General features: G+C 32.6%; 1 protein-coding gene across 2 annotated transcripts in view; it reads left to right on the forward strand.

The window, feature by feature from the left end:
• The first annotated feature begins 927 nt into the window (after positions 1 to 927).
• SCaMC (Short Calcium-binding Mitochondrial Carrier) overlaps positions 928 to 25,871 on the forward strand; it is a 180,131-nt gene continuing 155,187 nt past the window's right edge. The window contains exon 1 of one of the 2 annotated variants that reach the window (XM_072542841.1): positions 928 to 1,258. In XM_072542841.1, the coding sequence (XP_072398942.1) occupies positions 1,067 to 1,258 (192 nt within the window). In that variant the 5' untranslated portion in view covers positions 928 to 1,066. Of the gene's footprint in view, positions 1,259 to 22,929; positions 23,073 to 25,871 lie in introns of those variants that run through there. The other variant, XM_072542842.1, reaches the window with a different exon arrangement.

The raw sequence follows: 25,871 nt of genomic DNA on the forward strand, positions 1-25,871 counted from the left end.
GACGTTAAGAGTACCTTCCATTAATAAGTTGGAGGCCTTCGAAATGTGGACGTTGCGAAGAATGTTCCGCATATCATGGACAGATAGGGTGAGAAACGAGGAAGTCTTAAGAAAGGAAAATACTGACAGAGAACTACTCAATTTGATCAAAGTACGAAAATTGGATACCTCGGCCATATTCTGAAAGGAAAAAAATACGCAATCCCTCAACTAATCATCCAGGGAAAGATTGAAGGCAAGAGAGGAGTAGGTCAAAAACAAATGTTGTGGCTACGGAACATAAAGAACTGGACATGCATAAATAACACTGGCGATCTTTTGCATGCCGCAAAAGACAGACGTCTGGCCTTAAGATAATTCGCTAACGCACTATAGGTTCACGGCACTATAATAAGAAGAAGTTATAAAAAACAAAAGTTGGACCTTTCAGAAAGTTTTATGTTATTTTACCTAAAGTAAAGAATAAACCTTATAATCTATAACCCTTCGTGGTTGATGTGGATTATATGTTTTTTCTAAATAAAAAAAAAAAAAAAACCTTATAATCTGTCCGTAAATTTAAAAGAAATGATTATGCTTTTATTTGGAATGACGATATAACTATTTTAATAAATTCCCGGACTATAAAAATTTTCTGTATTGGGACGTAGAAACTATTTTACGTAGAAAATCTATTATTGTTAAATTAACATTGGGTCTTTGTAAATGACATGTATTGTGTGTTGTCTATTGTAATTAAATTACAATTATTGTCAAATTTCAAATTAGTAATTATTACAAACTTGGTGATTACACACACAGATAAAAGATTTCTCTGAGTACCGATTTAATATAAGATATCTGATTTTTGTGGCGATCAATTTCTTTCAGAAAAAATTGTTATATTCTCCTCTGAGTGGTAGATGGCGATGTAATACTCGAAGAATTTTAACGGGCACAGAAACAGTTGTCAAATATCACTTCCTACTAGTCGCATTGCAGTGGTACAAAAATCTGTGATTATTTAGAATAAACTATAGTTATAAATGTCGGCATAACAGAGAGGAAATATATTTAGTGATTTGCCATGCAGAGCAACAATCAAGAAGAGTCAGTTCCTGACAATTCTTCCCCTAACCTCCACGAATTACCTCCAGAGGATGAGGAACGGTTCGAAAAGTTGTTTAACATCCTGGACCAAAACGGGAACGGCAGAATTGATATCCATGACTTATCCTATGCTCTCAGAGAACACGGGGTACACCACGGATATGCGGAGGTAAGTAACTAGGTCAAGTTTATTGCCAATTAGCCATGACCATGAGGTTATCCCCTGTGCCAATTTCCATGCAAATTCGTGAGTCGTGTCATCTATTACATTCTATTCTAGAAAGTACTTTCTTCATATAGAGCGTTTACTTAAATGTAGTAATTGTTAAATCGTTTGTTTCCTGGAAAATTCTACACTGGGTTTGATAACAGCATACAAATTGATTAGTCATATATATTGCATGTGCGAGACATAAGTAAGCATTAAAAATGTAGACAGCAATTTGCAGTTGCACACATTCCGTTAAAATATGTTTAAACTAAGTAAATAAAAAAAGAATGATTTGGTAATATCCTAAAAATAATGTATATTAAATATATCTTTATTAAAATAAACATGTTTTATGTGTAAACATTGTAGAATGTTTACCTAAATGTGTTTTAGAAGCTATTGAAAATTTATCTTTCTATTTTTCATTGTTTCTTCAAAATATATACAATCTCAATGATTTTTCGAGGCTATTTTACTTACATGATGAATGGAATAATTCATATTATTTGTTTTATTTTTAAAATATTACATACTTAAATATGTAATTATGATTTAGACTTTAGACTGATATGGAAAAAGAAGTGTATAATATTCTCATGATTTCATTCACAGTAACAGTAAGAGATGATTTTGTGACATTAAGATTAAGATCTGAAAATAAAAATCCTCAAATCAAAGGAGGAAAATGGCAATTTTAAATTACTTATAACATATTCTAGCTAATCCATCATTGAACTAATTCTATAATAAAAATCAGTTATGGAATATTAAATGGACATGTAAACTTGAAAATGCAATAAAGTATAATAATCTCTTGTGCTGCGAAATTGGAAGACAATTTGTTCGAATTTTTTGTAACAAAATACTTAGAAATTGTGTTCAGTAATGTGGTTATTTCTTTCAATTATAAATGTTTCTTTTCATTGTTACTCACATTTAAATGTGACTATAAAAGTATCTTGTCATTTCTTCCTCTACATTATTTTCTTCTCTAAGAAGTATGAAACAAACAAAAAATGCTGTTATCTTTACTGTAGTAGCTTGTTTCATATTTTAACTAAATAAAAATCTGTCATACTAGATTTAGCCTTTACTTATGGATTTCCAGCTGTGGAAGAAAATTTTAAATGGTATTCAATCTCTGATTATTAGTTACTTTAATATTTTTGGGCTGCAACTTATACATCATAAGGCACACAAGAGAAATATTTCATAGGAATAAAAAAGTGGAAAGGCTACATAAAGCCTTAACGAGATGTACATATATATCAAAAAACAGCGGCAAAAAAAGCAAATTTACATAATATGTGAGCTGGAAGAAAGAATTATATCAAGCATTTAAGATTTAGCTAAGGAAGTTCTTGGTGAAAGAAGTATTTATTTAGTTATATGCTAATAAATCTCTTTAGAAATAGTGTAGAACTCATATTATTAAATTTAACAAAATTGATTAGTCTCTATTTGGAGCCACAATCGCTGTAGTATGCAGTCTACCGCAAAGATATGGTCTACCTGTGCATATACTGATCTCAATCTGAAAATTCCTGAAGGATTTTCTCAAAATAATGAAATGAAAACTGTTGTAGAAAAAAATATTTATTCACAAGTAATAAATATTTGGAGAAAAATAAATTTGGAGTAAAATGAAAGAGGACTCTAATAATTTACAAAAAAAAGCACCCTAACTATTTACACAAAAATAATTTATATGTAACCTACTTATTTACAAAACGATACAGCCTAATTATTATTAAACAAAAAAATCATGCATATTAATATAGGGTTTGTTATTTGTGCTTGGAAGAACAGAAAGGACTGGAGACGTTGGCTGAAAGAAGGAAGGCGGCGACAACTGTAAAAATCCTTATATATGTAGATAGATAGATAGACCAGCAAATTAGAATAGCAACATAGTCAGAAATCAGATTGATTATGTTTTAAAAAAAGTTGCTGATGCTGATGTATTTTCTTATTACATCTTAATCTACTTCAATTAAAAATATACAAATCACATCAATGAAAATCTAGACTGATTAAGCTGACTTTTAAAACGTCGGTTAAGGAGCTAAGTACAAAAGCGTTTAAAACAACAAAATACAAGGAAACAGACGACAGACAAAGATTTGGAATAAAAAAGTGGAAAGGCTACATAAAGCCTTAACGAGATGTACATATATATCAAAAAACAGCGGCAAAAAAAGCAAATTTACATAATATCGTCTGGTGAGAACAATAGTGGCGAAACTTCAAAATGAACATTTCCAGATAATCTAATTTGAAGTTTTGATGAAATTGCTGAATAGTATAAGTGCCTAATAGGTAATCATTTTGTAGAATTTTTCTAATAATCTGCTTCTTGTTATTTAAACCAATTAGTACAAGTAATTTTATTTGAAGAAAAGATGGAAATTGTAATTTTTTTTATTTTTTTTTCTGCGTTTCGCCATTATTGCATGATCGAGGATATTTAATTGGCTTTTTCGCCACTATACACTACATTATACACTAGAAGTTTTCACTTCATTGTGTTTTTAGTTTAGTTTTTGTTTTAGATAATCAAAAAAAAACTTTTAAAAATAAATGAAACGCATCAAACAAAATATTTTATTGTATAAACCAAACAGTTATTCACAAAATGAAACTAAAGTACAATGGACATACATAGAAAAATAACTAAATAAGATCTTAAGTAATAATTAACATCATCTCTGTTAACAAGAAAACGATGTACATGTTAAACAAATTTAAAGTAAGCAAAAGAACTAGTAAAATTAAATTTATCATTTCACTTATGTTTCATATTTCAAACTACTAAAGAACTGATTGTGGGCAGAAGGAATTGATTTATTTTGTAAGAGACTTTGCAAGTCATCAAACTTCTTTTTAGAAATGGAAATTGGTTCTCGGTAGAGTGGAACCAAAGAATACTCATCTAAAGTGCATAGTCGCTTTCTTGTTTTGCTATTTCTAACTAAGACCGATTGAAACTGAGTTTCTGTATAAGAAGTTTTATAAAAAAAACGATCTAAATGCGGCCTTTCAACTTTAACCATTGCAATATCATTAAAGTTAAATTTTTTACCTTCGCAATTCTCATTAAACGAAGAATTAACTAAGGTTTGAGTCAAATGTTTAATGTCATAAAAATCTTGGTGTGCCATTTCGTGCACTTGAAATCTACTTCCTTTCTTTTTTGCAGAACTAATGATTGCCGAGTAATGTGCTGGTACGTAAATTGGTCCACTTTTAAGAAATTTCTTGACTGCCTTTTCAATAACCGAATGGCTAGCATCGCCCTCATTTTGACCATGTCCTACCACAAAAAATTTGTGAGTAATGCTCTTAATTTTATATTTTGCCACAGCAAATAAATATGCTGTTATAATGAATTTATTTTTACCCTGGCCTCCACAATTGTCCGAATACAAAACAAGTTCTAAACCATCTGAATTAGCAAGATCTGATTGTTTTTTTAAATATTCTAAAAGGCATGTCCCAATTTCGGATGCTCCCCGTTTGGCCTCTCCCTCATGCCAAAAAAAGCAGTCAACTGGTCCCAAGCCTTTTTGCTGCAGCTTACAAATTGTAAAGTTGTAGGAGTTTAACCGCGACTTATAATAAAAAGATGATACATCCCCTTTTGGAACAGGTAGAGCAGCCTGCAAATCAAAGCAGGCAACTTGAAATAAACGGCTAATCTTTGATTTGTCTTTACTTTTCTCATACCGCGATAATTCTTTTTCTATTATATGTGTTTTGTAGCTTTGCTCTATTTGAAGTTTTTCGTCAGGATTCGAATTCTTGTATGTATTACATGTAAGGCACTGGTCCTTTTTTGGAATGTGAAAAGACATGTTGAATTCGTAGTTGAACAGATATCTATACATAGATATTTTGCCATAATTCTTGTTTTGTGCCTTACATAACTCTACATAATCATTGTATAAATCACTCACTGTCTTTCCACCCTCGATATATTTTTTTTGTGTGTTAGCCCTGGTATAGTGGCTTTCCACAGCTGGTATTGATGAAAGATGGTGTCTCATATCATTTTTAATTTGTTCCGAAATATTTTTGTGTTTACCTTTTCCACGCAAATCGGTTTCTAAATAACCCCCTTTATCTTTAGTTTTGACAGTTCTAATAAATCTTTCACTTACACCAAGAGTTCCCCTAAAAAATAAGAAGCAAACTTGCTTGCGTTCATTATTTTTTTCAAAGTAGTAGCCTTTGTTTAATCCTCGCTCTTTCTGCCTTTCGATTAGAACGTGTCTGTATTTTGGTTGGATAGGTTGCATATGGTTTACAACAAAACTTCGCTGATTCTCTAAGTTTCCCAAATTCCAGAAACTATTAAAAAGTATTTCCCTATCTTCCTGGGTGAACTTAACACTACATTTTAGCCTGCAAGTATTTTTGCACGATGAAAGCATTTTTCTTGCTGGAATTAACTTACCATTATGAAGAGATTGATATTCTTTTCCACAGTTTCTTAATTTTTTTACAATAGTTCTTTTCTAGCCTTCTGGATTTCGTTTCCTCTTTCTCGTTCTTTCAACGTTTCTGTTCGAACCTGTGGATTCTTCGGATTCATTACTTGCTTCATTGAAATCTGGGTCTCTATCACTATCATCTACTGATGAGCTCAATGATTTTGTAGAAGACGATCTGCTACAACGACTACCCTTGGAACACCATGATTCAGATGAGGACTCATCGGAGCTACTTGAATCCCTGAAGTCTCTTGAACCTTCGTTTTCAATGTTCTCAATGTCCTGATCTACCCCTATAAATAAAAGAGGTAATTTAGTAATTTCCTTTAAAATCAGTAAAATTAGTCTTTGTTATCATAGGTGTTTTTATCAACATCAATTTTTTACTTTTGATCTACCATAAAACACCATCATAAAGTGTTTTGTCAGCTTAAAATTGGGAAACGAATAAAATAAATTGTTAATGCAATGGTAATAAAAAGGTAATAAAAATCACCATTTTTGGTGAATTTTTCTCAATTTTGTTTTGATTTTCGCAATTTACACTAAAAATGAAACAAAATTAAGATTAAAAAAAGCGTTTTATGTAAATAAATTTAAAAGTAAACTATTTCATTACAAAATATTAGGTTTCTTAATATAATAAACAACTAAAACTTACTTTATTTCCAGAACAGCCTGGATTTTTTCATCTGTTTGTTTTAATACTCCAAAATTACTTTCTTCGTCGTTACTCATCTTATGTAAATTTTGGTTGGAAGAATCTTGACTAAAACTTGGCTTTTCCCCTTTGCGGTTTACACTAAAAGCAAAAGGGCACAACATACAAAAATTTAAATCTAAATTGCACCGAAACTTACCATATTCCAAGAGCAGTTAGCATTTTTTCTGACCGTCCGCTCATGATTCCGGATCTTTAAGACCTAAAAATAATATTATTATAAACATAATTTAAATTTGAGTTTAAAATAATTTAATTCGACATTACGGTACTATCTTTTAAAAAATGTAACTAGATTTATTTTTATATATTTAATATTACAGCGAAGTAATACTGATTTAAATTATTTTTAACAGTCCCTGTTATGCAATACCCGTGAAAGTAGTAATAATATTTTAATATGATACAAAACTGTAATACAATAAAAGCTAAAATCAAAATAAATATCCCACACATAAATAAAACTTTCACTTACCTACAACGTAATAGACGAAATTACAGGTTCGTCGTTCTTTTTTTAATTTAATTTAGATTTTACACTCCGAATTCAGAACATGAATGACAAAAGTGCACATTCGCCACTATTACACTAATCGTTTTAAAGATAATTGTTCGAATACGTGCAATCACGGCGTAATTACAGATTCGCCAGTCTTGATGTGAAGTTTCGTTGCTTTCCCAACGAAGACAATTTAAGCACTGACCTTCGTCGTTATTACATCAAAATATTTGACAAATTCACAATACCCTAAAGACACGTGGCTGCCCTCTAGTAGTAAGGAAATAAAATAATTGTTCGCCGATCTTGCACATGAAAGAGGGCATATTTAGATGTCGGTTGATGGACTTAACTCAAAATCCTTGATTTTCGAGTTTCGCCACTATTGTTCTCACTAGGCGATATGTGAGCTGGAAGAAAGAATTATATCAAGCATTTAAGATTTAGCTAAGGAAGTTCTTGGTGAAAGAAGTATTTATTTAGTTATATGCTAATAAATCTCTTTAGAAATAGTGTAGAACTCATATTATTAAATTTAACAAAATTGATTAGTCTCTATTTGGAGCCACAATCGCTGTAGTATGCAGTCTACCGCAAAGATATGGTCTACCTGTGCATATACTGATCTCAATCTGAAAATTCCTGAAGGATTTTCTCAAAATAATGAAATGAAAACTGTTGTAGAAAAAAATATTTATTCACAAGTAATAAATATTTGGAGAAAAATAAATTTGGAGTAAAATGAAAGAGGACTCTAATAATTTACAAAAAAAAGCACCCTAACTATTTACACAAAAATAATTTATATGTAACCTACTTATTTACAAAACGATACAGCCTAATTATTATTAAACAAAAAAATCATGCATATTAATATAGGGTTTGTTATTTGTGCAAACCCTTCTGGAAAAAGTAACAAGTTTATTTTATATTCCTGAAAATGTTTATTACTACTTGTGTACAAATGGTTCGTTGCCTTTCGTTATTGTATGGAAACCCTTCTGAGAAAAGGTTATGGTGTTGTGTAGCCACACAGGTAGACTGCATCCCTCTGTAGACTTCAAGCTATAGCAGAAACACGATGTTAGTCCGCATACTATAATGACATCCTTTATTTTTGCCTGTATTCACAATGATTGGTGTTTTGCCTGATAAACTACTTTCCTCCAGTTTGTATTACTAATTCACTTATTCTTATTCACTCAATCTCATTCTACTTGATACTTCCATCTATTTGAGGCCTTTTCTCCCTTTCTTCCACAACCAGGACTCCATTCTATGCTACATCATACCAGCTTATCTTTTTTTCTTACCTCATAATACAGGGTAAGATTGCCGGAAGGAGAGGTCCGGGCCGAAGAAGAACATCCTGGCTCCGAAATCTCCGAGGATGGTATCAAGAGACCACCACTAATTTATTTAGAGCCGCCGTAAACAAAGTTATTATTGCCAATATGATCGCCAACGTTCGGTAATCGGACAGGGTACTGAAAGAAGAATGGGAAGTAAATAAATATTATTCTTATTGCATAGTTAATTTTTTGAGCCCTATTATGTTATAACTTTTATTTCAAGAATTTTAAGCCATTTTTACCCTTCTTTTGTCATTGTCATTGTTTCGGCTGCATATTTTGTTACAGGTTTTATTATTATCTCTATTATAGTCTCAATGTAGTCTTTGCTTTTTTATCTTTTAATACCTCTCTACCTCTGTTTTAATATCAAATTTTTGACAGGGAGTACTTGATAGCATGCTTCTATACTTTCTGTAAATGATAATTTAAAACATTGTTATAGAAAACCAATGATAGCTAGAATATCAAACTGATCTGTTTGTATGCAATCTTGTAAAATATTCTAAGTTTAAAGATTTATCAAAATTGCAATACATTTTTTTTATTTAAAGCTAAAACGTATAAATTATTGTACGAAATTATATGGATAAAAATATGATTAATGAACAAGTCAAATAGAGGTCATTAGTGACTTAATTAAGAAGTTTGAAATAATTGACTTGAAATTTAATACTAATGAGGTATTTTTTAAATATAAACTCCAATTAGTTTTAATAGTTTCTTGATTAGAGAAATATCGCATTGTTTTTTCCATATTCGATTCACATTTATGGTTACCACATATAAAAATTGTTTACATTGTCAATTAGTACTCAATACTTTTTGTGGTTTTGCTTTATTATGTAAGAGTTCAGGTTAGGAGACTTTGTAAGATAAATTTTATGTTTATATGCATAGGTAATCACAACAAAATAATAAAATAAAAGGAAGTGTCTTTACATCTACATAAAATAAAAGGAAGCATCCACAAAAAAAATATATTGTGACTTTTCTTTACCCCTTCATTTGATATGTGGATCTTGATAAATAAAACACAACAAAAACAAAATTTGGAAAAGGGAACTATTGGGCTAATTTCTTGGAGGAAAGCAAACTGGTTTCCAAAGAGAACTAAGAAAAATATGGCGCAATATCAACTAACAAAGGTGATCAATACTTAGAGAGGTTTAATACATCGATAAGATTGGAATAGTTTAGGCTTTCAAGAAATAAACATAGGTAAATGAACTAGTATACAGATGTACCAGGAGCTAGCAAAAGTGAAATGGTCTTTTCGAACATTCAAAAGGAAGCTGTAGAAGAAGACTTTAAAGAAAAATGTTCAAAACTAGATAGGAAAAGCGGCAAACAGATGAGATTAGAGGGAAATCTCAGACTTAAATGCTTTGCAAGATCTACGAATCTACGATCTACTATTTGGAAAATAGAGAGATGTGGAGTCGCTATTATATTTAACGAAAAAGGTAACAAAATTAATGACGGACTTCATCATAATATCTTAAAGAATTAGGTTTATTTACCAACTGCTGCTAAAGTGGAAGAAGACATGGAAAAATTGTATGCTGGACTCATTAGAACTCAAAAGGAAGTATGGGAGATTTTTACGCAAAAATAAGTGAAGATTTTGGGTCTATAGTAGGATGGGCAATAAGAACTTGGTGTTCGCAATGACAGAGGAGATCATCTCATGGCGATCAAGAACATAACCTAGTAGTGACCAATATCTTTTATAAATTCTCAAAAAGACGCTTTTATATATGGAAGTCACCAGCAAATTGAAAAAAAAAATGGCAAAAAATAGACCAGTACACATGGCATTCATAGATTTAAAAAAGGCATATGACACGGTCCCCAGAAAACAACTATGGAACACGATGAAGGAAATCGGAATAACTCAGAGGTTAATAGAAACCGTAAAAAACCTTTACAACAACAACAAGGTAAGAGTTAAAATCGGCAATAAATACTCCAACGAATTTAAGACCACAAAAGGCTTATTGCAGGGACGCTCTACATCTCCTACACTGTTCAAGATATTCCTCGAACAAATATTAAAACCATGGAAAAGAAAATGTGAAAGGATGGGAATACCAATCCGGGACAACTTCTTGTACACATTAAGCTTTGCAGATGACCAAGTGGTAACGGCTCAAGATAAAGAAGATCTGTGCTATATGCTCCGAAAATTAGAAAAGGAATACACAAAAAATGGACTGGAAGTAAATCTAGAAAAGACCGAACATTTAACAACAGAGCAAGAACCAGTGAGAAACTTGGAAATGGACGATAATAGGGAAATTAACGGCATTGACAAATTCAAATATTTAGGATTTATACTCTCAAAAAATGGAACCACCGAGCCAAGAAATAACCAGCAGATTAGCACAGACAAGAACATGTATTAAACAAATGAACGGGGTACTGTGGGATATACAGATTACCAGAAATACAAAGAAGAGAATTTATAACACCTTGGTACGCAGTATAATGACCTATGGAGCAGAGAATTGGGTAATAAATATACGAAACAGGTTCAAAATCACAGCAACTGAAATGGAGTTCATGAGAAGAAGCTGCAGAGTGACAAAAATGGATCGCATCAGAAATGAGGAGATAAAACGAAGAATGGCAGTAGAACAAGACATACTCAGCCACGTTGAAGAAAAACGTTTTATTTGGTATGGGCATGTGAGAAGAACAGATCATACAAGGTGGATAGCAAAGATTTCGGATTGGAGCCCAATAGGAAGGAGGAAAAGAGGTAGACCCCGAAGATTATGGAGGGATGAAGTGGACGAGGCCATGGAAAGACGAGACCTGAGAGATGGAGAATGGAAGAACAGAAAGGACTGGAGACGTTGGCTGAAAGAAGGAAGGCGGCGACAACTGTAAAAATCCTTATATATGTAGATAGATAGATAGACCAGCAAATTAGAATAGCAACATAGTCAGAAATCAGATTGATTATGTTTTAAAAAAAGTTGCTGATGCTGATGTATTTTCTTATTACATCTTAATCTACTTCAATTAAAAATATACAAATCACATCAATGAAAATCTAGACTGATTAAGCTGACTTTTAAAACGTCGGTTAAGGAGCTAAGTACAAAAGCGTTTAAAACAACAAAATACAAGGAAACAGACGACAGACAAAGATTTCAAATGAAATTATAGAGATCTTAAAAAAATTGGAAAGAACAATATCCCCTAGACAGTTAAGATGTTATGTAAATAAAAGCAGTAAAAGAAGAATGTTAGAAAATTTTCAGTGAAAGAGAGACAATACGTGTCTGTGAAAGAGATAAATATTGTATATATATATATATATATATATATATATATATATATATATATATATATATATATATATATATATATGTACATTGCATATATTGCACAGTGATAAAGAAAATAATCATGGAATACAAGTTTAACAATAATTTTAACATTGTGATATAAATATGGAATCTGAAATTTGACTTTTAAAGCTATTGTAGTACAAAAACTAATAAATACCTTTCGTTTCACTACACTATAGGAAAATTTATTTTTCCGGCTTCATAAAAAGAATTTAAATATTCATGGTTAACGTGTTTTCAGTAAGAATCCATATGAAATACTGAAACTACCAAGGTTGAGGATATTTAATAAAGAATATATTGAAGGTACGTGTTTATTATTGAGTGGAAAATGAATAAGGGATTTTTTAGAAAGGTAATTTATACGTAACTTAAAATAGACTAAAGCTTTACCCCTAAAAATATGCCTAAAGATCAAGTGAGCTGGTGGATAAAATCTAGGAATAGGTGGATAAACTTCGTTTTAAAATTGCTAACAAAAAAGCTAAATACATAGAAAATAAGCTAAAAGAAATAGAAGAGAATTACAGAAATAAAAAAATAAAAAACCTATATCAAGGTGCTAGAAATGAAAAAAAAAGGTTTCCAACAAAAACCAATATTCGTTAAAAACAAAGCAGGAAATAATATAAGCGGGGAAGCAGAAATAGCCGAAAGATGGAAAGAGTATTTTGATGAATTACTAAATGGCAATAATAAGTCAAACCAAAGAGAATGTATGGAAGCAGAAGCAAAAATCGAACACTTAGAAGACATAGAAGATAATTCACCCAGCAAAGAACAAATCGAGAACAACAAATCCCCTGGAAGCAATAACATAACAGCAGAGATGATGAAATATGGTGGAAAACTGCTAAATAATTGGATATACAAGATCATAAAGGAGATATGGATAAAAGAACGAATACCAGAAGATTGGAAGGAAGCCATTATTTGCCCATTACACAAAAAAGGAGACAAAACAGAATGCAGTAATTACAGAGGAGTAGCGTTACTAAATACCGTATATAAAATCCTATCAAAATCCATAAAAGATAAGCTAGAAAAAGAAGTTGAAAATATAATAGGGGAATATCAGTGCGGATTTAGACGAGGGAGAAGCACAACGGACCAAGTATTCATAATCAGAGAATTACAAGCAGAAAGCTATGAACACAACTTACCAACGATAGCGCTATTCATCGACTTCCAGCAAGCATACGATAGAATAAAAAGGAAGGAATTAAAAGAGACCCTTGAGGAACTGGGAGTTAGCAGAAAGTTGCGTAACATGATACATCTTACTTTAGAGAATACAGAAAACAGAGTCAAAGTAAACAATCATGTATCGGACAAATTTATAGTAAACGAAGGATTAAGGCAGGGCGATCCTTTGTCATCATTACTCTTCAATTTATGCCTAGAAAAAATAATGCGAGAAGCGAAAATCAATAGAGAAGGACTCCTATATCATAAAAGACACCAAGTTTTGGCATTTGCGGATGATATAGTGTTGCTGGCAAGAGGAAAAAAAGAGCTACATGAGATAGTACAGAGAATAGTAAAAGCAGCAAAGAAAATGGGACTTTACATAAATTAAACTAAAACAAAATGTATGAAGTGGACAGATGATCAGTTCAGGGATGGACAAAAGTTTAAAGTAGAAGTAGAAGAAAGATTTTCATACGAATTCGAAATGGTAGAAAGATTTACATACCTAGGTACAATAATATCACGCAAACCTAACATTAAAGAAGAAATACAAGCTAGAATAATGGTAGGCAATAGAAGTGTACATGCTCTTAGTGGAATGTTGAAAAGCAAGTTTTTATCAAGAAAGGCAAAAATACAGTTATACAAAACAACTATACAACCAATAGTAACGTACTGCAATGAGACATGGACAATGACAAAAAATGAACAAAATTTACTGGAGATATGGGAAAGGAAAATCCTGAGGAAGATATATGGAGGAATAATAAGGGACGGTTTATGGATAAGATCAAATGATGAGTTAAAGAAATTGTATAATCAACCTAACATAATAGGAGTCATAAAGGCACAGAGACTAAGATGGCGAGGTCACCTAGAAAGGATGCCGAATACGAGGACTCCAAAAAGGGTACTGAACTACACTATAACTTTAAAAAAGAGAAAAGGAAGGCCAAAAAATAGATGGAATCAGGAGGTAGAAAAAGATATGGAAGAAATTGGACTAGAAGGCCAGAAAAGAAAAATGAATAACAAGAAGGAATGGAGAAAAATCACATATCGAGCCAGAGAAGATCTCAGTACATAAAGGAAAGCGAAAATGAATAAAGAACAAACTTTTTAAGCCATGGGCCTCTAAGGCCTTTAGTGCTATTGTATATATAATTTATACGTAACTTAAAATAGACTAACGGTTTATCCCTAAAAATATGCTTAAAGATCAAGCGAGCTGGTAGATAAAATCTAGGAATAGGTGGATAAACTTCGTTTTAAAATTGCTAACAAAAAAGCTAAATACTATTGTTTTCATCCATTTTTCAACATTAAAATGTGAAAACCTTGAATTATCTTTGTCTATTTGTGCGTCTGTAAACACTCCGTTATTAGAACAGATAGAATGACTAATGAGGTGTCAAATGAGAGTTTATATCCCGACTTCCGGTTCCAGAGTTGCAAACGGAAGTACTGTTTTAAAGTCGTCAATATAGAATAAAATAGAATTTATTTCTTAGTCAATATACAAAAATAGTTTTCTTTTTGATAAGTCAAAGGAATAGTCACAATTTTTACATACATACATATAAAATTTTTGCGAACTTAAACATTACAAACAGATATTTAATATTAACAATTTAAGAAACGACAAACACACTAAATAAAAATATAAAAACATGAAATATCATCATAATAGGCACCAAACTATAGTCGGTTCACAATTTGTTGATAGCTCACTACAAGTTTAACCCTAATTAGAAAACTGAAATACAGAAAGGATAGGTAATACGATATAATAGTAAAAACCAACCTAAAACTGACGGTTTAAGACGTTTTCGACTAACCCACCTTGTATCTGAAGGAATACAATACCTTATAATCCTATTACGGGGGTATTTTGAATGGTTAGAGATGAACGACCAGTGTCGTAGAGTATATGATTGAAACATTTATTTGAACTAAATAAATATATTTTTTAAATTGTACTTATGTAAATTGTATTTTTTAATAAAACTTATTTATTTTATTCAAAAATAAAAACTTTCTTGCCATTTGTAAAAGATACATTTATTTAATTAAGGAAAAAGGCGCCAAATGTCGCCTGGCAAAATTTCCAATGTGTTTTAAATGTATCCATTATTTTCGAATCCGGAGAAAACTAATAAATATTTTTGAAAAATTTAAACGCAGAATGAAAGATTACATTATTACTCAGGGCAGAAAGTCCCTGAAAACTTCTACAATGTTTATTTTAATATGTTATGTAACAGGGGTGAAAATAAAAGAAAAAATATAGTATAATTTTTAATTGAAAATATTGCATGCAAAAGAAACTTTTTATTTATTCTAAAAAATATTTTATTCTGCCTTTAAATTTTTCAAAAATGCTGTTTAGTTTTCTCAGGATTTGAAAAAAAAAAATGGATACATTTAAAACACATTGAACATTTTGACAGGCGACATTTTGTGCCTTTCCCCTTTAATACCTCACGATTACAACTATTATTACTTACCTTATATAATTACGATTAGAAAACTATTCAAATTCAAAATAAATAGGATCAACTTCGGAATCCTAGTCATCTTGAGGGTTAATAATTAGCGGTTGTGTCTCTACGGTCGCATCAATTATGTTATCAAGATCCCACTTTTTTGTTCTTCTTCTATTACATGCCTTACTGCATCTTTCCAGTTTTGATCTGTAATATGTTGTAAAGACTCGTATAACAATTTACGTACAGCTTGTATTTTATATAACGTATTTTTTCTAGCCACATAACTTTTCATTTGTGCCCAAATGAGTTCAATTGGATTTATTTCGCAGTGGTAGGGTGGAAGTCTAAGGACTGTAATGTTTCGCCTTTCCGCCATTTTGTTAATAACGTATTCCTTGAACTTAGATTTGTGTTGCCGGGCAATTTTTAGAAGTTCTGCTTTTACCATTCCATCTTCGTAAGGCAGATACTTATTCAGCAGCCAGTCAAGAATATCCTGTTTCTTCCACGCAGTCGGTGGAAGTCTTTCTACTAGTCGTGAATGATAAGGTGCATTATCTAATACTATAATTGAATTTGGTGGTATGTGTTCAATCATCTGCTCAAAATACTCTTCGAAAACATCAGCTGTCATCTCCTCGTGATAGTCTTTTGTGCTTTTGGACTGAAATTTCAACAAACCATGCTTAACAAATTCAACTTTCACATTCACAATTCACTGCCAATGTGAGAAATTATTAATTTACTGCCTTTACCAGAAGGTGGGGAGATACCAGTAGACCAACCTTCCATAAAGGCTTGCCTGGAGCTTAATATATTTTTATCTGACCAAATTTTTTTTAGAGTATGACCTGAGTTTACCCACGTTTCATCCTGGTAGTAGATGGGCCTTCCTTCAGCCCGGAATTTTCGTATGGATCTTAGATCATTTCTTCTCCAACATATTATCTCCTCCCGGTCAATCAAAAGTGATTTTCGGTCTGATTTCTCCCACCGGAAATTTAATTCTTTTAAAACTTGCCACAATTTAGTTCGTCCGATATGAGGCAAATCCGGGTCGTCTCTAACTTCTTGTAAAATTTTTTTTAGGTTTGGTATTTCTTTTTTGAAAATAAATCCATGAATTTTTCTTCGAATACCATTTTTGGCAAATTCATCAATTTCAATAGACTTTTCCCTCTCTTTAAGTGTTCGTTTGTGTTTGGGCTAGGTATACCGTGCACGAGCACGAGCGAAAGGTACGTATATGTTCGTAGGTATATGGAATAAAAAAAAATCACTCACGCACTGCATATAATTCGCAAAAGAAATATTCGAGACGCTAATTACTGCCGTAGACGCGGAAACTCTGACGAGCCGTAAATTACATGCGATCAAAAACGTACTAAACAAAAAAATTGTTTTCGTTCGTAATAACTTCACCCTTTCAAGTTAAGTTTCGAATATAAACTGAACAGACGAGGCACGTGGCCAAGCCTGCATCTTTATACCCATTATATTATTAAAAATTGAGGAATTCCATCCTAATTATCTTGCAACGAATAGTACCTTCGGATATGAATTACCGGGTTTCTAGTAAAGTGATTAAACGCGAAGATTAGTATTGAAATATCCAAAGAGATAAGGTATTCTTATTTACAAAATTGTTAATGGTTAAATTCTTATTTTTATTAATATAATTACATAACATTAGCCGTAAAAGTTTTAATTGTTTTTTTGCTAAATATATTAGTATTAAAATATTATTAATATTATATATATAACAGTATTAAAAAATATTATATTATTATTTAATGAATAAACACCTCAGAAACGCCTATGGTTTACGACCGTTTTATGAGTTTGAGGCACATTTCGTGCTCTCAACAATTTATGAACGGAGAATAGTACTATTGTCTAAAACAGCGGTTCTCAACCACCGTGTCGCGACACACTGGTGTGCCGGAAGAACCTATCAGGTGTTTCGCGAGATTTACGAATACGATATTTTTATTTATATTTTTTTACTTGTTATAACATACCAATCATGCATTCGACCATTTCTTTAACTAATAGGTATATACCACGTTATACCAATCAATAAAGTGCCAATCCGTAATTGTTTCCTCTCTGTTTTTAAAATTCAACCGACATAACTTGCGTTATGAATAGTTGCGCAAAGCGAGAGATCTTGTTTCTTATTTTTAAGACGGAGCAACACGTGACGTACGCCGACGCGATCCGATTAACCAGTTTTTGCTTTATGCTTTGTATTTGGAACAAAATCATCAAAGCGTTTCCCAAAAACCGCGCGAGTATTTTCAACTTCTACGTTGTTCCATTCAATCATCCTCAGTTATAATGAAAAAATGAATAAAACTCCCAGATAAGGCACTTTTAGCATCATATAAAGTTTCTGAATTGATTGCCAAAAAACAGAAAGCCCATACTGTTGGTGAAGAGCTTATTTTACCGGCATGTAAAGAATTAGTTGCTACAATGTTAGGCCCGGAAGCTGTTGAACAAATATCAAAGGTACCTTTATCAAAAAATGACACAGTCCATCGACGTATATTAGATATGTCAATCGATATTCAAAGTAATGTTAGGGAGGTATTGGCAAATACACAATTTGCTTTACAACTGGACGAAAGCACGGACATTTCGGGAAAGGCCCAATTAATATCTTTTGTAAGATTTGTGTACGGACCGGAAATTATTGAACAGTTCCTATTCTGTCGTGAATTGGAAACAGCAACCACTGGAACTGATATATTTTCTACTGTTGACACCTTCGTTCAGGATCACGGACTTAAGTGGACGGATTGTATTGCGATATGTACAGATAGTGCTGCTGCAATGACGGGAAATGTCAAAGGATTTTTAAGTTTCGCACTAAAGAAAAACCAGTTGATAATAATTACTCATTGCTTTTTACATCGAGAAGCTCTGGTAGTAAAAACTACGGATGGACGCCAACTGGGTGAAGTTATTCATACTGTTGTTTATATGATCAACTATATCAAAACTCGTACGATGAAATCAAGGGTGTTTGAGAAACTTTGTAAAGACATGGGCGCAGATCATAAAGTCTTGTTATTTCATAGTAAAATTCGTTTGCTTTCGAAAGGAAAAATACTAAACAGAGTTTTAGAATTTAAAGACGAACTACTCAAATTTTTTAAAACAGAAGACGGCTAAAGGGGTTTTTGTAAAAATCTTAAACACTTTCTTTGGTGTGCTAAGTTGGCTTACCTTTCTGACATTTTTAATAAGCTAAATTTTTTGAATGCAACTATGCAAGAACGAAAGGAAACCATAATAGCATCAACTGATAAAATAAGTGCGTTCTCCAAAAAACTTACATTCTGTAACTCGGTTATAGAAAAAAACGATTTGACTGCTTTTCCCGAAACCTCTATAACTTTAATTAATTTGAAATCTGAAGAACAGACTTTACTAAAGGAGAGCATGAAAGAGCACTTATCTAAGTTGCAAGAAGGGATAACTAAATACTTTTCCTCTGTCTTGAGTGCTAACTGTGAATGGTTGATTGCATTTGACGAGAACAACGTAATCAAGGCAGAAATAACCTATTCTGAAAAGGAACAACTTATTGAAGTGTATTCTGACACAGTTTTAAAATCTAAATTTAGAGAATTAGCTCCGGATGTTTTTTGGATTTCAGTTAAGAATGAATATCCAGAATTAGCAAAGAAAGCAGTATCCTTTTTACTGCCGTTTTCGACATCGTACTTATGTGAATCTGCATTTTCTACTATGAAAAATATAAAATCTAGCTACCGGTCTTGACTACTTGATGTGGACAGCAAGATGAGAGTGTGTCTGTCTACAGTTCGTCCTCGGATAGATATACTTTGCAAAAGTCATCAGGGTCAAATTTCACACTAATTTTATGTATTCTTTCTGTTTTGTTTTTTGCTTGTTATGTTCTTACGAAATAAAAAATAATATGTTTAATATATTCATCTGTACTTATCTACTACTAGCAAAAATTTGTACATATAAGGGTGTCGCGAATCTGTAAGGAGTACGTTAGTGCGTCGCTGAGTAAAAAAGGTTGAGAACCGCTGGTCTAAAAGCTGTACTTAGGTACTCCGTTTTTGAATAGAAACAATGTTTCAAAAAGTGTAATTTGATTTTAAGCTTAAACAATAACAAGTGAAGACTTTTTACTTTATCTGGCAAAAAGCCAACAAACCAACATTAATATCAGTATTAATGAGAGTTGTATCATCTGCGAAGCAAACACATTTTATAGGAACAGTATACTGAAATAAATCTTTCAGATAAATAAGAAACAAAGTGAGTCCTAATATCGAACCTTGGGGAAACCCATATTCGACAGTGTTAAACTCAGAATAGCTGTTATCAAGAAAAACTGCCTGTTTTCTATTTGTTAGGTATGATCTAAATAGATTAAGAGTGTTTCCCCTTCTTCTTCTTCTTCATGTGCCTTGTCCGTTCCGAACGTTGGCAATCAACATGGCTATTCTGACTTTGTTTGCGGCAGATCTGAATAGTTCAGCAGATGACAATCCGAACCATTGCCGCAAGTTTTGGAGCCACGAGTGTCTTCTCCTCCCTGGACCCCTTCTGCTGTCTATTTTCCCTTGGACGATCAGTTGTAGTACTCTATATTTATTGTGTCTCATAACGTGACCCAAGTATTCCAACTTTCTTTTCTTTATACTTATTCCTACCTCTCTCTCTTTACCTATCCGGCGTAGTACCTCTTCGTTGGTCACGTGCTCAGTCCAGGATATACGTAATATACGTCGGTAAGCCCACATTTCGAAGGCCTCTACTTTTTTCATCAATGTTGCGGTCATTGTCCACGCCTCCATTCCATATAACAAAACCGGGAATACATAACATTTCAGAAGTCGAATTTTGAGAGGTAGGGTGAGGCTTTTAGAGGTGAAAATTTGCTTCATGCTAGTGAACGATGCTCTTGCCTTTTCTACCCTTATACGTATCTCCTTCGCTTGATCCCAATTTGAGTTAACTGTTGTTCCCAAGTAGATGTACGAATCCACGTGTTCAATTCTTTCATCGTCTAATATCAGTTGCTGTGGTGGTTGTTGGGTTTTGCTTACTAACATCCATTTGGTTTTTGTGATATTTAGTCTGAGTCCGTATTGTACACTTGTTTTTTGTATCTTACTCATTAGGCAACTCAGTTCCTCCATGCTACTTGCTAGAATCACAGTGTCATCAGCATACCTTATGTTATTAATTATTTGTCCGTTTATCTTTATGCCTTCTGTGCTTTCCTCCAGCGCTGTCTTAAATACATCTTCTGAGTATATTAAAGACAATAGGAGACAAGATACAGCCCTGTAGATCCCCAATGTAGATCCTACTTTCACTTTAGCTGTTTGGCCCCAATAGAGACTCGCTATTGTTCGAATGTCTCTGTAGTCGACTCCGATCTTATGGAGAACTTCAATTATCTTTTCGTGCTTTACGTTATCGAATGCTTTTGCGTAGTCTATAAAGCATATGTACACGTCTTTGTTCATATCTCTGCAGCGCTGGATGAGTACCTGTAGACTAAAAAGTGCTTCTCTTGTCCCAAGAGAATTCCGAAACCCAAACTGCGAATCTCCAATGTTATCCTCGCATTTTTTGCTTATTCTGTTGTAAATAACCTTGGTGTATGCCTTCGAAATGTGGTTAATTAGACTTATCATCCGATGTTGATCACAAGACTTTGCTTTTGGTTTTTTCGGTATGGCAACAAAAGTTGACTCTAGCCAGTCTTCAGGAAACTCCCCGCTGTTATAAATATTGTTAAAGAGTCTGACGAGTGAGTCTAGAAATTGACTGTTTGTTTCGCACAGCATTTTCAATACTTCCCCGTATACGTTATCGTTGCCTGGACTTTTGTTATTTTTAAGACCCTTTATAGCATTCTCCACTTCTGATTTTAGAATAGAAGGGCCAGTATCATCATTGCTCAGTGTATACCCACTAGGACGGTCATCATTAAACAGTTGTTCCACATAAGTTTCCCAGATTCTAACTATTTTGTCGGGGTCTAGTTGTAGATTTCCATTATCATCGCATAGCCCTTTCGATAAAATATTGTAGCTTTTCTTTGTTGTGAGTTCCTTTATCTTCTTATGCATATTGTAATAGTCGTATACCTTTTCGCACTGTTCGATTGCTTCGCATCTCTCCGAGAACCATTTCTCTTTAGTTTTTCTTATCTCAGCTCTAATTCGTCTATGGGTTTCGCGGTATTTGGCAGTATCTTTAGTTTTATATATCCGTCTCTCTTCCATCATGTCAAGGATTTCTGCAGTTATCCAGTCTTTCTTTTTTCTCTTATCAGGTAGTAAAAACTTAGTGCTTGAAGTCCTAATCTCTTCTTTAATTTCACTCCACTTTTCCAGCGGTTCATTGTTATTTTTAAGGATTTTTGATATTTCAAATACGCTAATATCTAGCGTTTCGGGCCTGTTCTTTACATTTGACTTTTTTAACTTTACTTCAAACTTACATACCACCGGATTGTGGTCTGATGCTACGTCCGCACCCGGGTAAGTTTTTACGGCTTTGATGGAGTTTCTAAACCTGATTGGTGCAGCGATATAATCTATTTGATTTCTGATTAATTACTATTTAACTGGGAATAAGCCACAATTAAAGGTTAAAATACGTTTATTGACGTTTCAATTTCCACTTCGGAAATCGTCAAAAAAAAACGATTTCCGAAGTGGAAATTGAAACGTCAATAAACGTATTTTAACCTTTAATTGTGGCTTATTCCCAGTTAAATAGTAATTAATTTAAAATGCCACAAGAAAATAGCTTCAGAACGATTTCTGATTATTTTACCAGGTGAGTCTGCCGATGATTTCCAGGTATAGAGTCTACGGTGCGGGAGCTTAAAGAGAGTGTTAGTAAGTACTAGGTTGTGTTCTTGGCAAAATTGACACATGATAGTAGCATAAATATTACATGTCATATATCAATTCTCCATTTTCGTTTCGTTTTTGCTTAAACACGTTTATTACTTGGTTGCCTATTCGAGCGTTAAAATCTTCCAGTATTATCATCTTCCATCTGACTTAATGTACTACTTTTTTTAATTCGACATACAAGGTTTCCCTTGTTTTTGGGCTTGTTATTTTCTAGGTCGTACACTTCGATGATGTTCAGGTCTTCCTTCTCCATTTTTATCTTTGCTGTTAAAATCCTTTCTCATTTCCTTTTTGATAACTTACCTAAGTACAATAAGTAATAATAATACTTAATACTACACAATGATGGCTGCATTTTGTCCAGGACTATTCATTAATCAGCTTCAAACTTAGTTGTGTCTATAGAATCTCACATTTGTGCGTAGAAAATGAGCCATTCTCCTTGAAACTATTTTTCAATCACCCCTTATACATAGTTTGTATTATTTATTCTTATCTGAACGTTGGTATCGGTTTAGACCGCGGATAAGTTTCCTCCGACGATTTTATTACTCAAAAATTTAAATTTTCAAACCTATTTTTAGCATTCGGATTATTCTAGACGTCCCGGTTCATTATTTTAATTGAAGTCTCGCTAAATTCGTGCAATTTGCTAGTTTTTGTGTAAAAAATGGACGACCCGGTCAGCAAGATGAAAGTTTGCTTCGAAGACGGTTTTTGTGTAGATGCCAAGGTAATAAATTGCATATTTGCCGATCTGTAGGTGTACAAAGATATATAATGTTGATCAATAATATTTTTGTTTAATATCGACCTTGTAATTGCATAAAAAGATTTGCTAACTATGTCGAATCGAAGATTGCCTTTTCTAAGTGACATGTAGAATATCCTTTCTAGTAGACTTTAAAAGTATACCTTGAAAAAAATTTAGTGGGCGTGTTCGATACTATATAGGCTAATAATTAGTATTCAGCGAAATGATAACATTTTTTAGTGATACGGATGTAATTTTTGCTGTATTAACAAAAAAGTTAAATTAGCTGGGCCAAGGTTTCCTTGTACTTTGTCGAGAAGGTTGCGTGTAGATGGCGCCATTAGATCAAGTTTTGTATTAAATTTTTAATGTATGATGTCATTTTGATTAGCTGTGTAAATACGGGGGACAGCTAAGATTTAACATTACTATATACGTATACAGTGTGTAAAAGCCAAATGGAATAAATTCATTATTTAGGTTACTGTACATACTTATAAAAAATCCCGAAACACGTCAAATTTAAATTATAACTTGTCATTCTTTAACGTGAAAATGCAACCCCTACCTTCAACCCCCTTAGAATGATAGGTACAACCCCCAATTTTTAAAATAGGAAGTATAGGCTTGTGATATATTGTTTGAAAGGTCTTTTCATTCTCCATTCAAAAATGTTGTCGCTTTCAAGTTTATTAAGATTAATTAAGATAAAATAAATTAATATCATGTGGTTACCGAAATTCGCTACAATACAATCAAAAACTAAAATGTAATGCAAAACGTAATAAAATGTAGAACACGAAAAAGAACTATGAATGTTAATGAAGATGTTCAAAATGTTCACCGCGAACGTCTTGGCAACATCCTAATCTCAAATAAAACTGTCTTCTAACATTATTTAACATAACAGGCGTGATCGACCTAATCGCAAGCGTTATTCGTTCTTTTAAGTCATTTAAATCAATTGGGAAATATTGTATCGAGGTACTGCCGGACATTAAGTTGGTAATTTGGTATTTCTCCATTCTGCTGAAACCATATCGTATTCGCTGGAACTTGAGGGTTTCCTGGATCAGGATATAAATTTGCCAACGTTGGAATGACATAATTTTGAAGTAGTGCCAAATAATTGTTGCCATTCAAGTTGCCCTTACTGAAAAAGGGACCAATGATATTGTTTCCTACAATCCCTGCCCAAACATTAACCTTTTGAGGGTATTGTATGTGTTCTTCTCTCATCCAGTGAGGATTTTCCGTCTCCCAGTAGCGGCAATTTTGTCGATTAGCATGACACATTAAGTGAAAAAGTACACTCATCAGAAAACATAACGTCTTCTAATTGGATAATATTGTTATCCAACATGTCCATCATTTGCTCACAAAAAAAAGTTCTCCTATCAAAATCGTCTTCCATGAGCTCCTGAGTAGGTATCCTCTTATAGAGATGCAATTTATTTTCTTTTAATATGTTTACTATCGATGTATGGCTGGCATTGAATGTAGTGGATGCCTGTCTACTCGATGTATGTGGATTTTCCTGAAACTGAAACACATCTAATTTGAGTTCATCACTCAGTGCATTGGCAGCTGCTTTTTTTATTTTCCCTTACATGACCAAACTTGCGAAACTGCTTCTCTATTTTACTTATTGTTCTTTGGGATATAGGCGGTAAATTAGGAAATTTCTCATGAAATAGGCGAGTTACTTCCTGTTGTCTTCGGGTGTTATCTCCGTAACCAATCATTTGTAAAACTGTTATTTTATGCATTTCCGTCAATCTAACCATTTTTCAGAATTGAATTGAACGAACTTTTTACTTAAATTAAAATACTGACAACTTAAATAAAACAATTTACTAATGCGTGTTAAAATAACGTTGCCACGGAAATAAAGTTTTTTAATGGTTACCATCTAAAAACCACATTGCTATGGTTTTTGTTCACTTTCTAAGTATCAAGACCTAAACGGGAAATAAGTTTTGAGTATATTTTAGCGAATTTCGGTAACCACATGATTTTAATTTATTTTATCTTAATTAATCTTAATAAACTTGAAAGCGACAACATTTTTGAATGGAGAATGAAAAGACCTTTCAAACGATATATTACAAGCCTATACTTCCTATTTTACAAATTGGGGGTCGTACCTGTCATTCTAAGGGGGTGGAAGGTAGGGGTTGCATTTTCACGTTAAAGAATGTCAAGTTATAATTTAAATTTGATGTGTTTCGGGATTTTTTATAAATATGTACAGTAACCTAAATTATGAATTTATTCCATTTGGCTTTTACACACTGTATACAGTACGTAAATCTTCAAGCTGGACATAGGTAATATACATTTAGGTAATTGTGGCAACTGCGTTTTCTCGAGTAAGTTATTCTTACAAATGTTGAATGAATTCACGAAATTTGAAGAAAACTTAAAATATCTCGGAAAGTAATGAGTCTAGGTATAAGGAAGGCTTTTTAAAAATAAAAGAGTAGTTCACTTTGTATACAAATATTCGTGAAATGATGTACGTTAAATTTAATTTGAAAACTAGAATGTGAAACGCCATAGTATAAGAAAAGAGATTTTATTCTAAAATAAGTTTATTTTGCAGTTTCGATAATAGTAAATATGTATTTTTTGGCTCTTATAAAAGAGAATAAAGGAAGCAAGAGAATTATCGTAAGAGTACAGAAAAAAGAGTTTCTTTGAATTAAATATGCCTTACATTATAACTCACGGATTTGCATCAGTGACGTACTGGTTACATGTACTTAACAAGGTTAA

The sequence above is a fragment of the Diabrotica undecimpunctata genome, chromosome 9 (assembly GCF_040954645.1).
Source record: "Diabrotica undecimpunctata isolate CICGRU chromosome 9, icDiaUnde3, whole genome shotgun sequence".
In the NCBI taxonomy this organism is placed as follows: domain Eukaryota; kingdom Metazoa; phylum Arthropoda; class Insecta; order Coleoptera; family Chrysomelidae; genus Diabrotica; species Diabrotica undecimpunctata.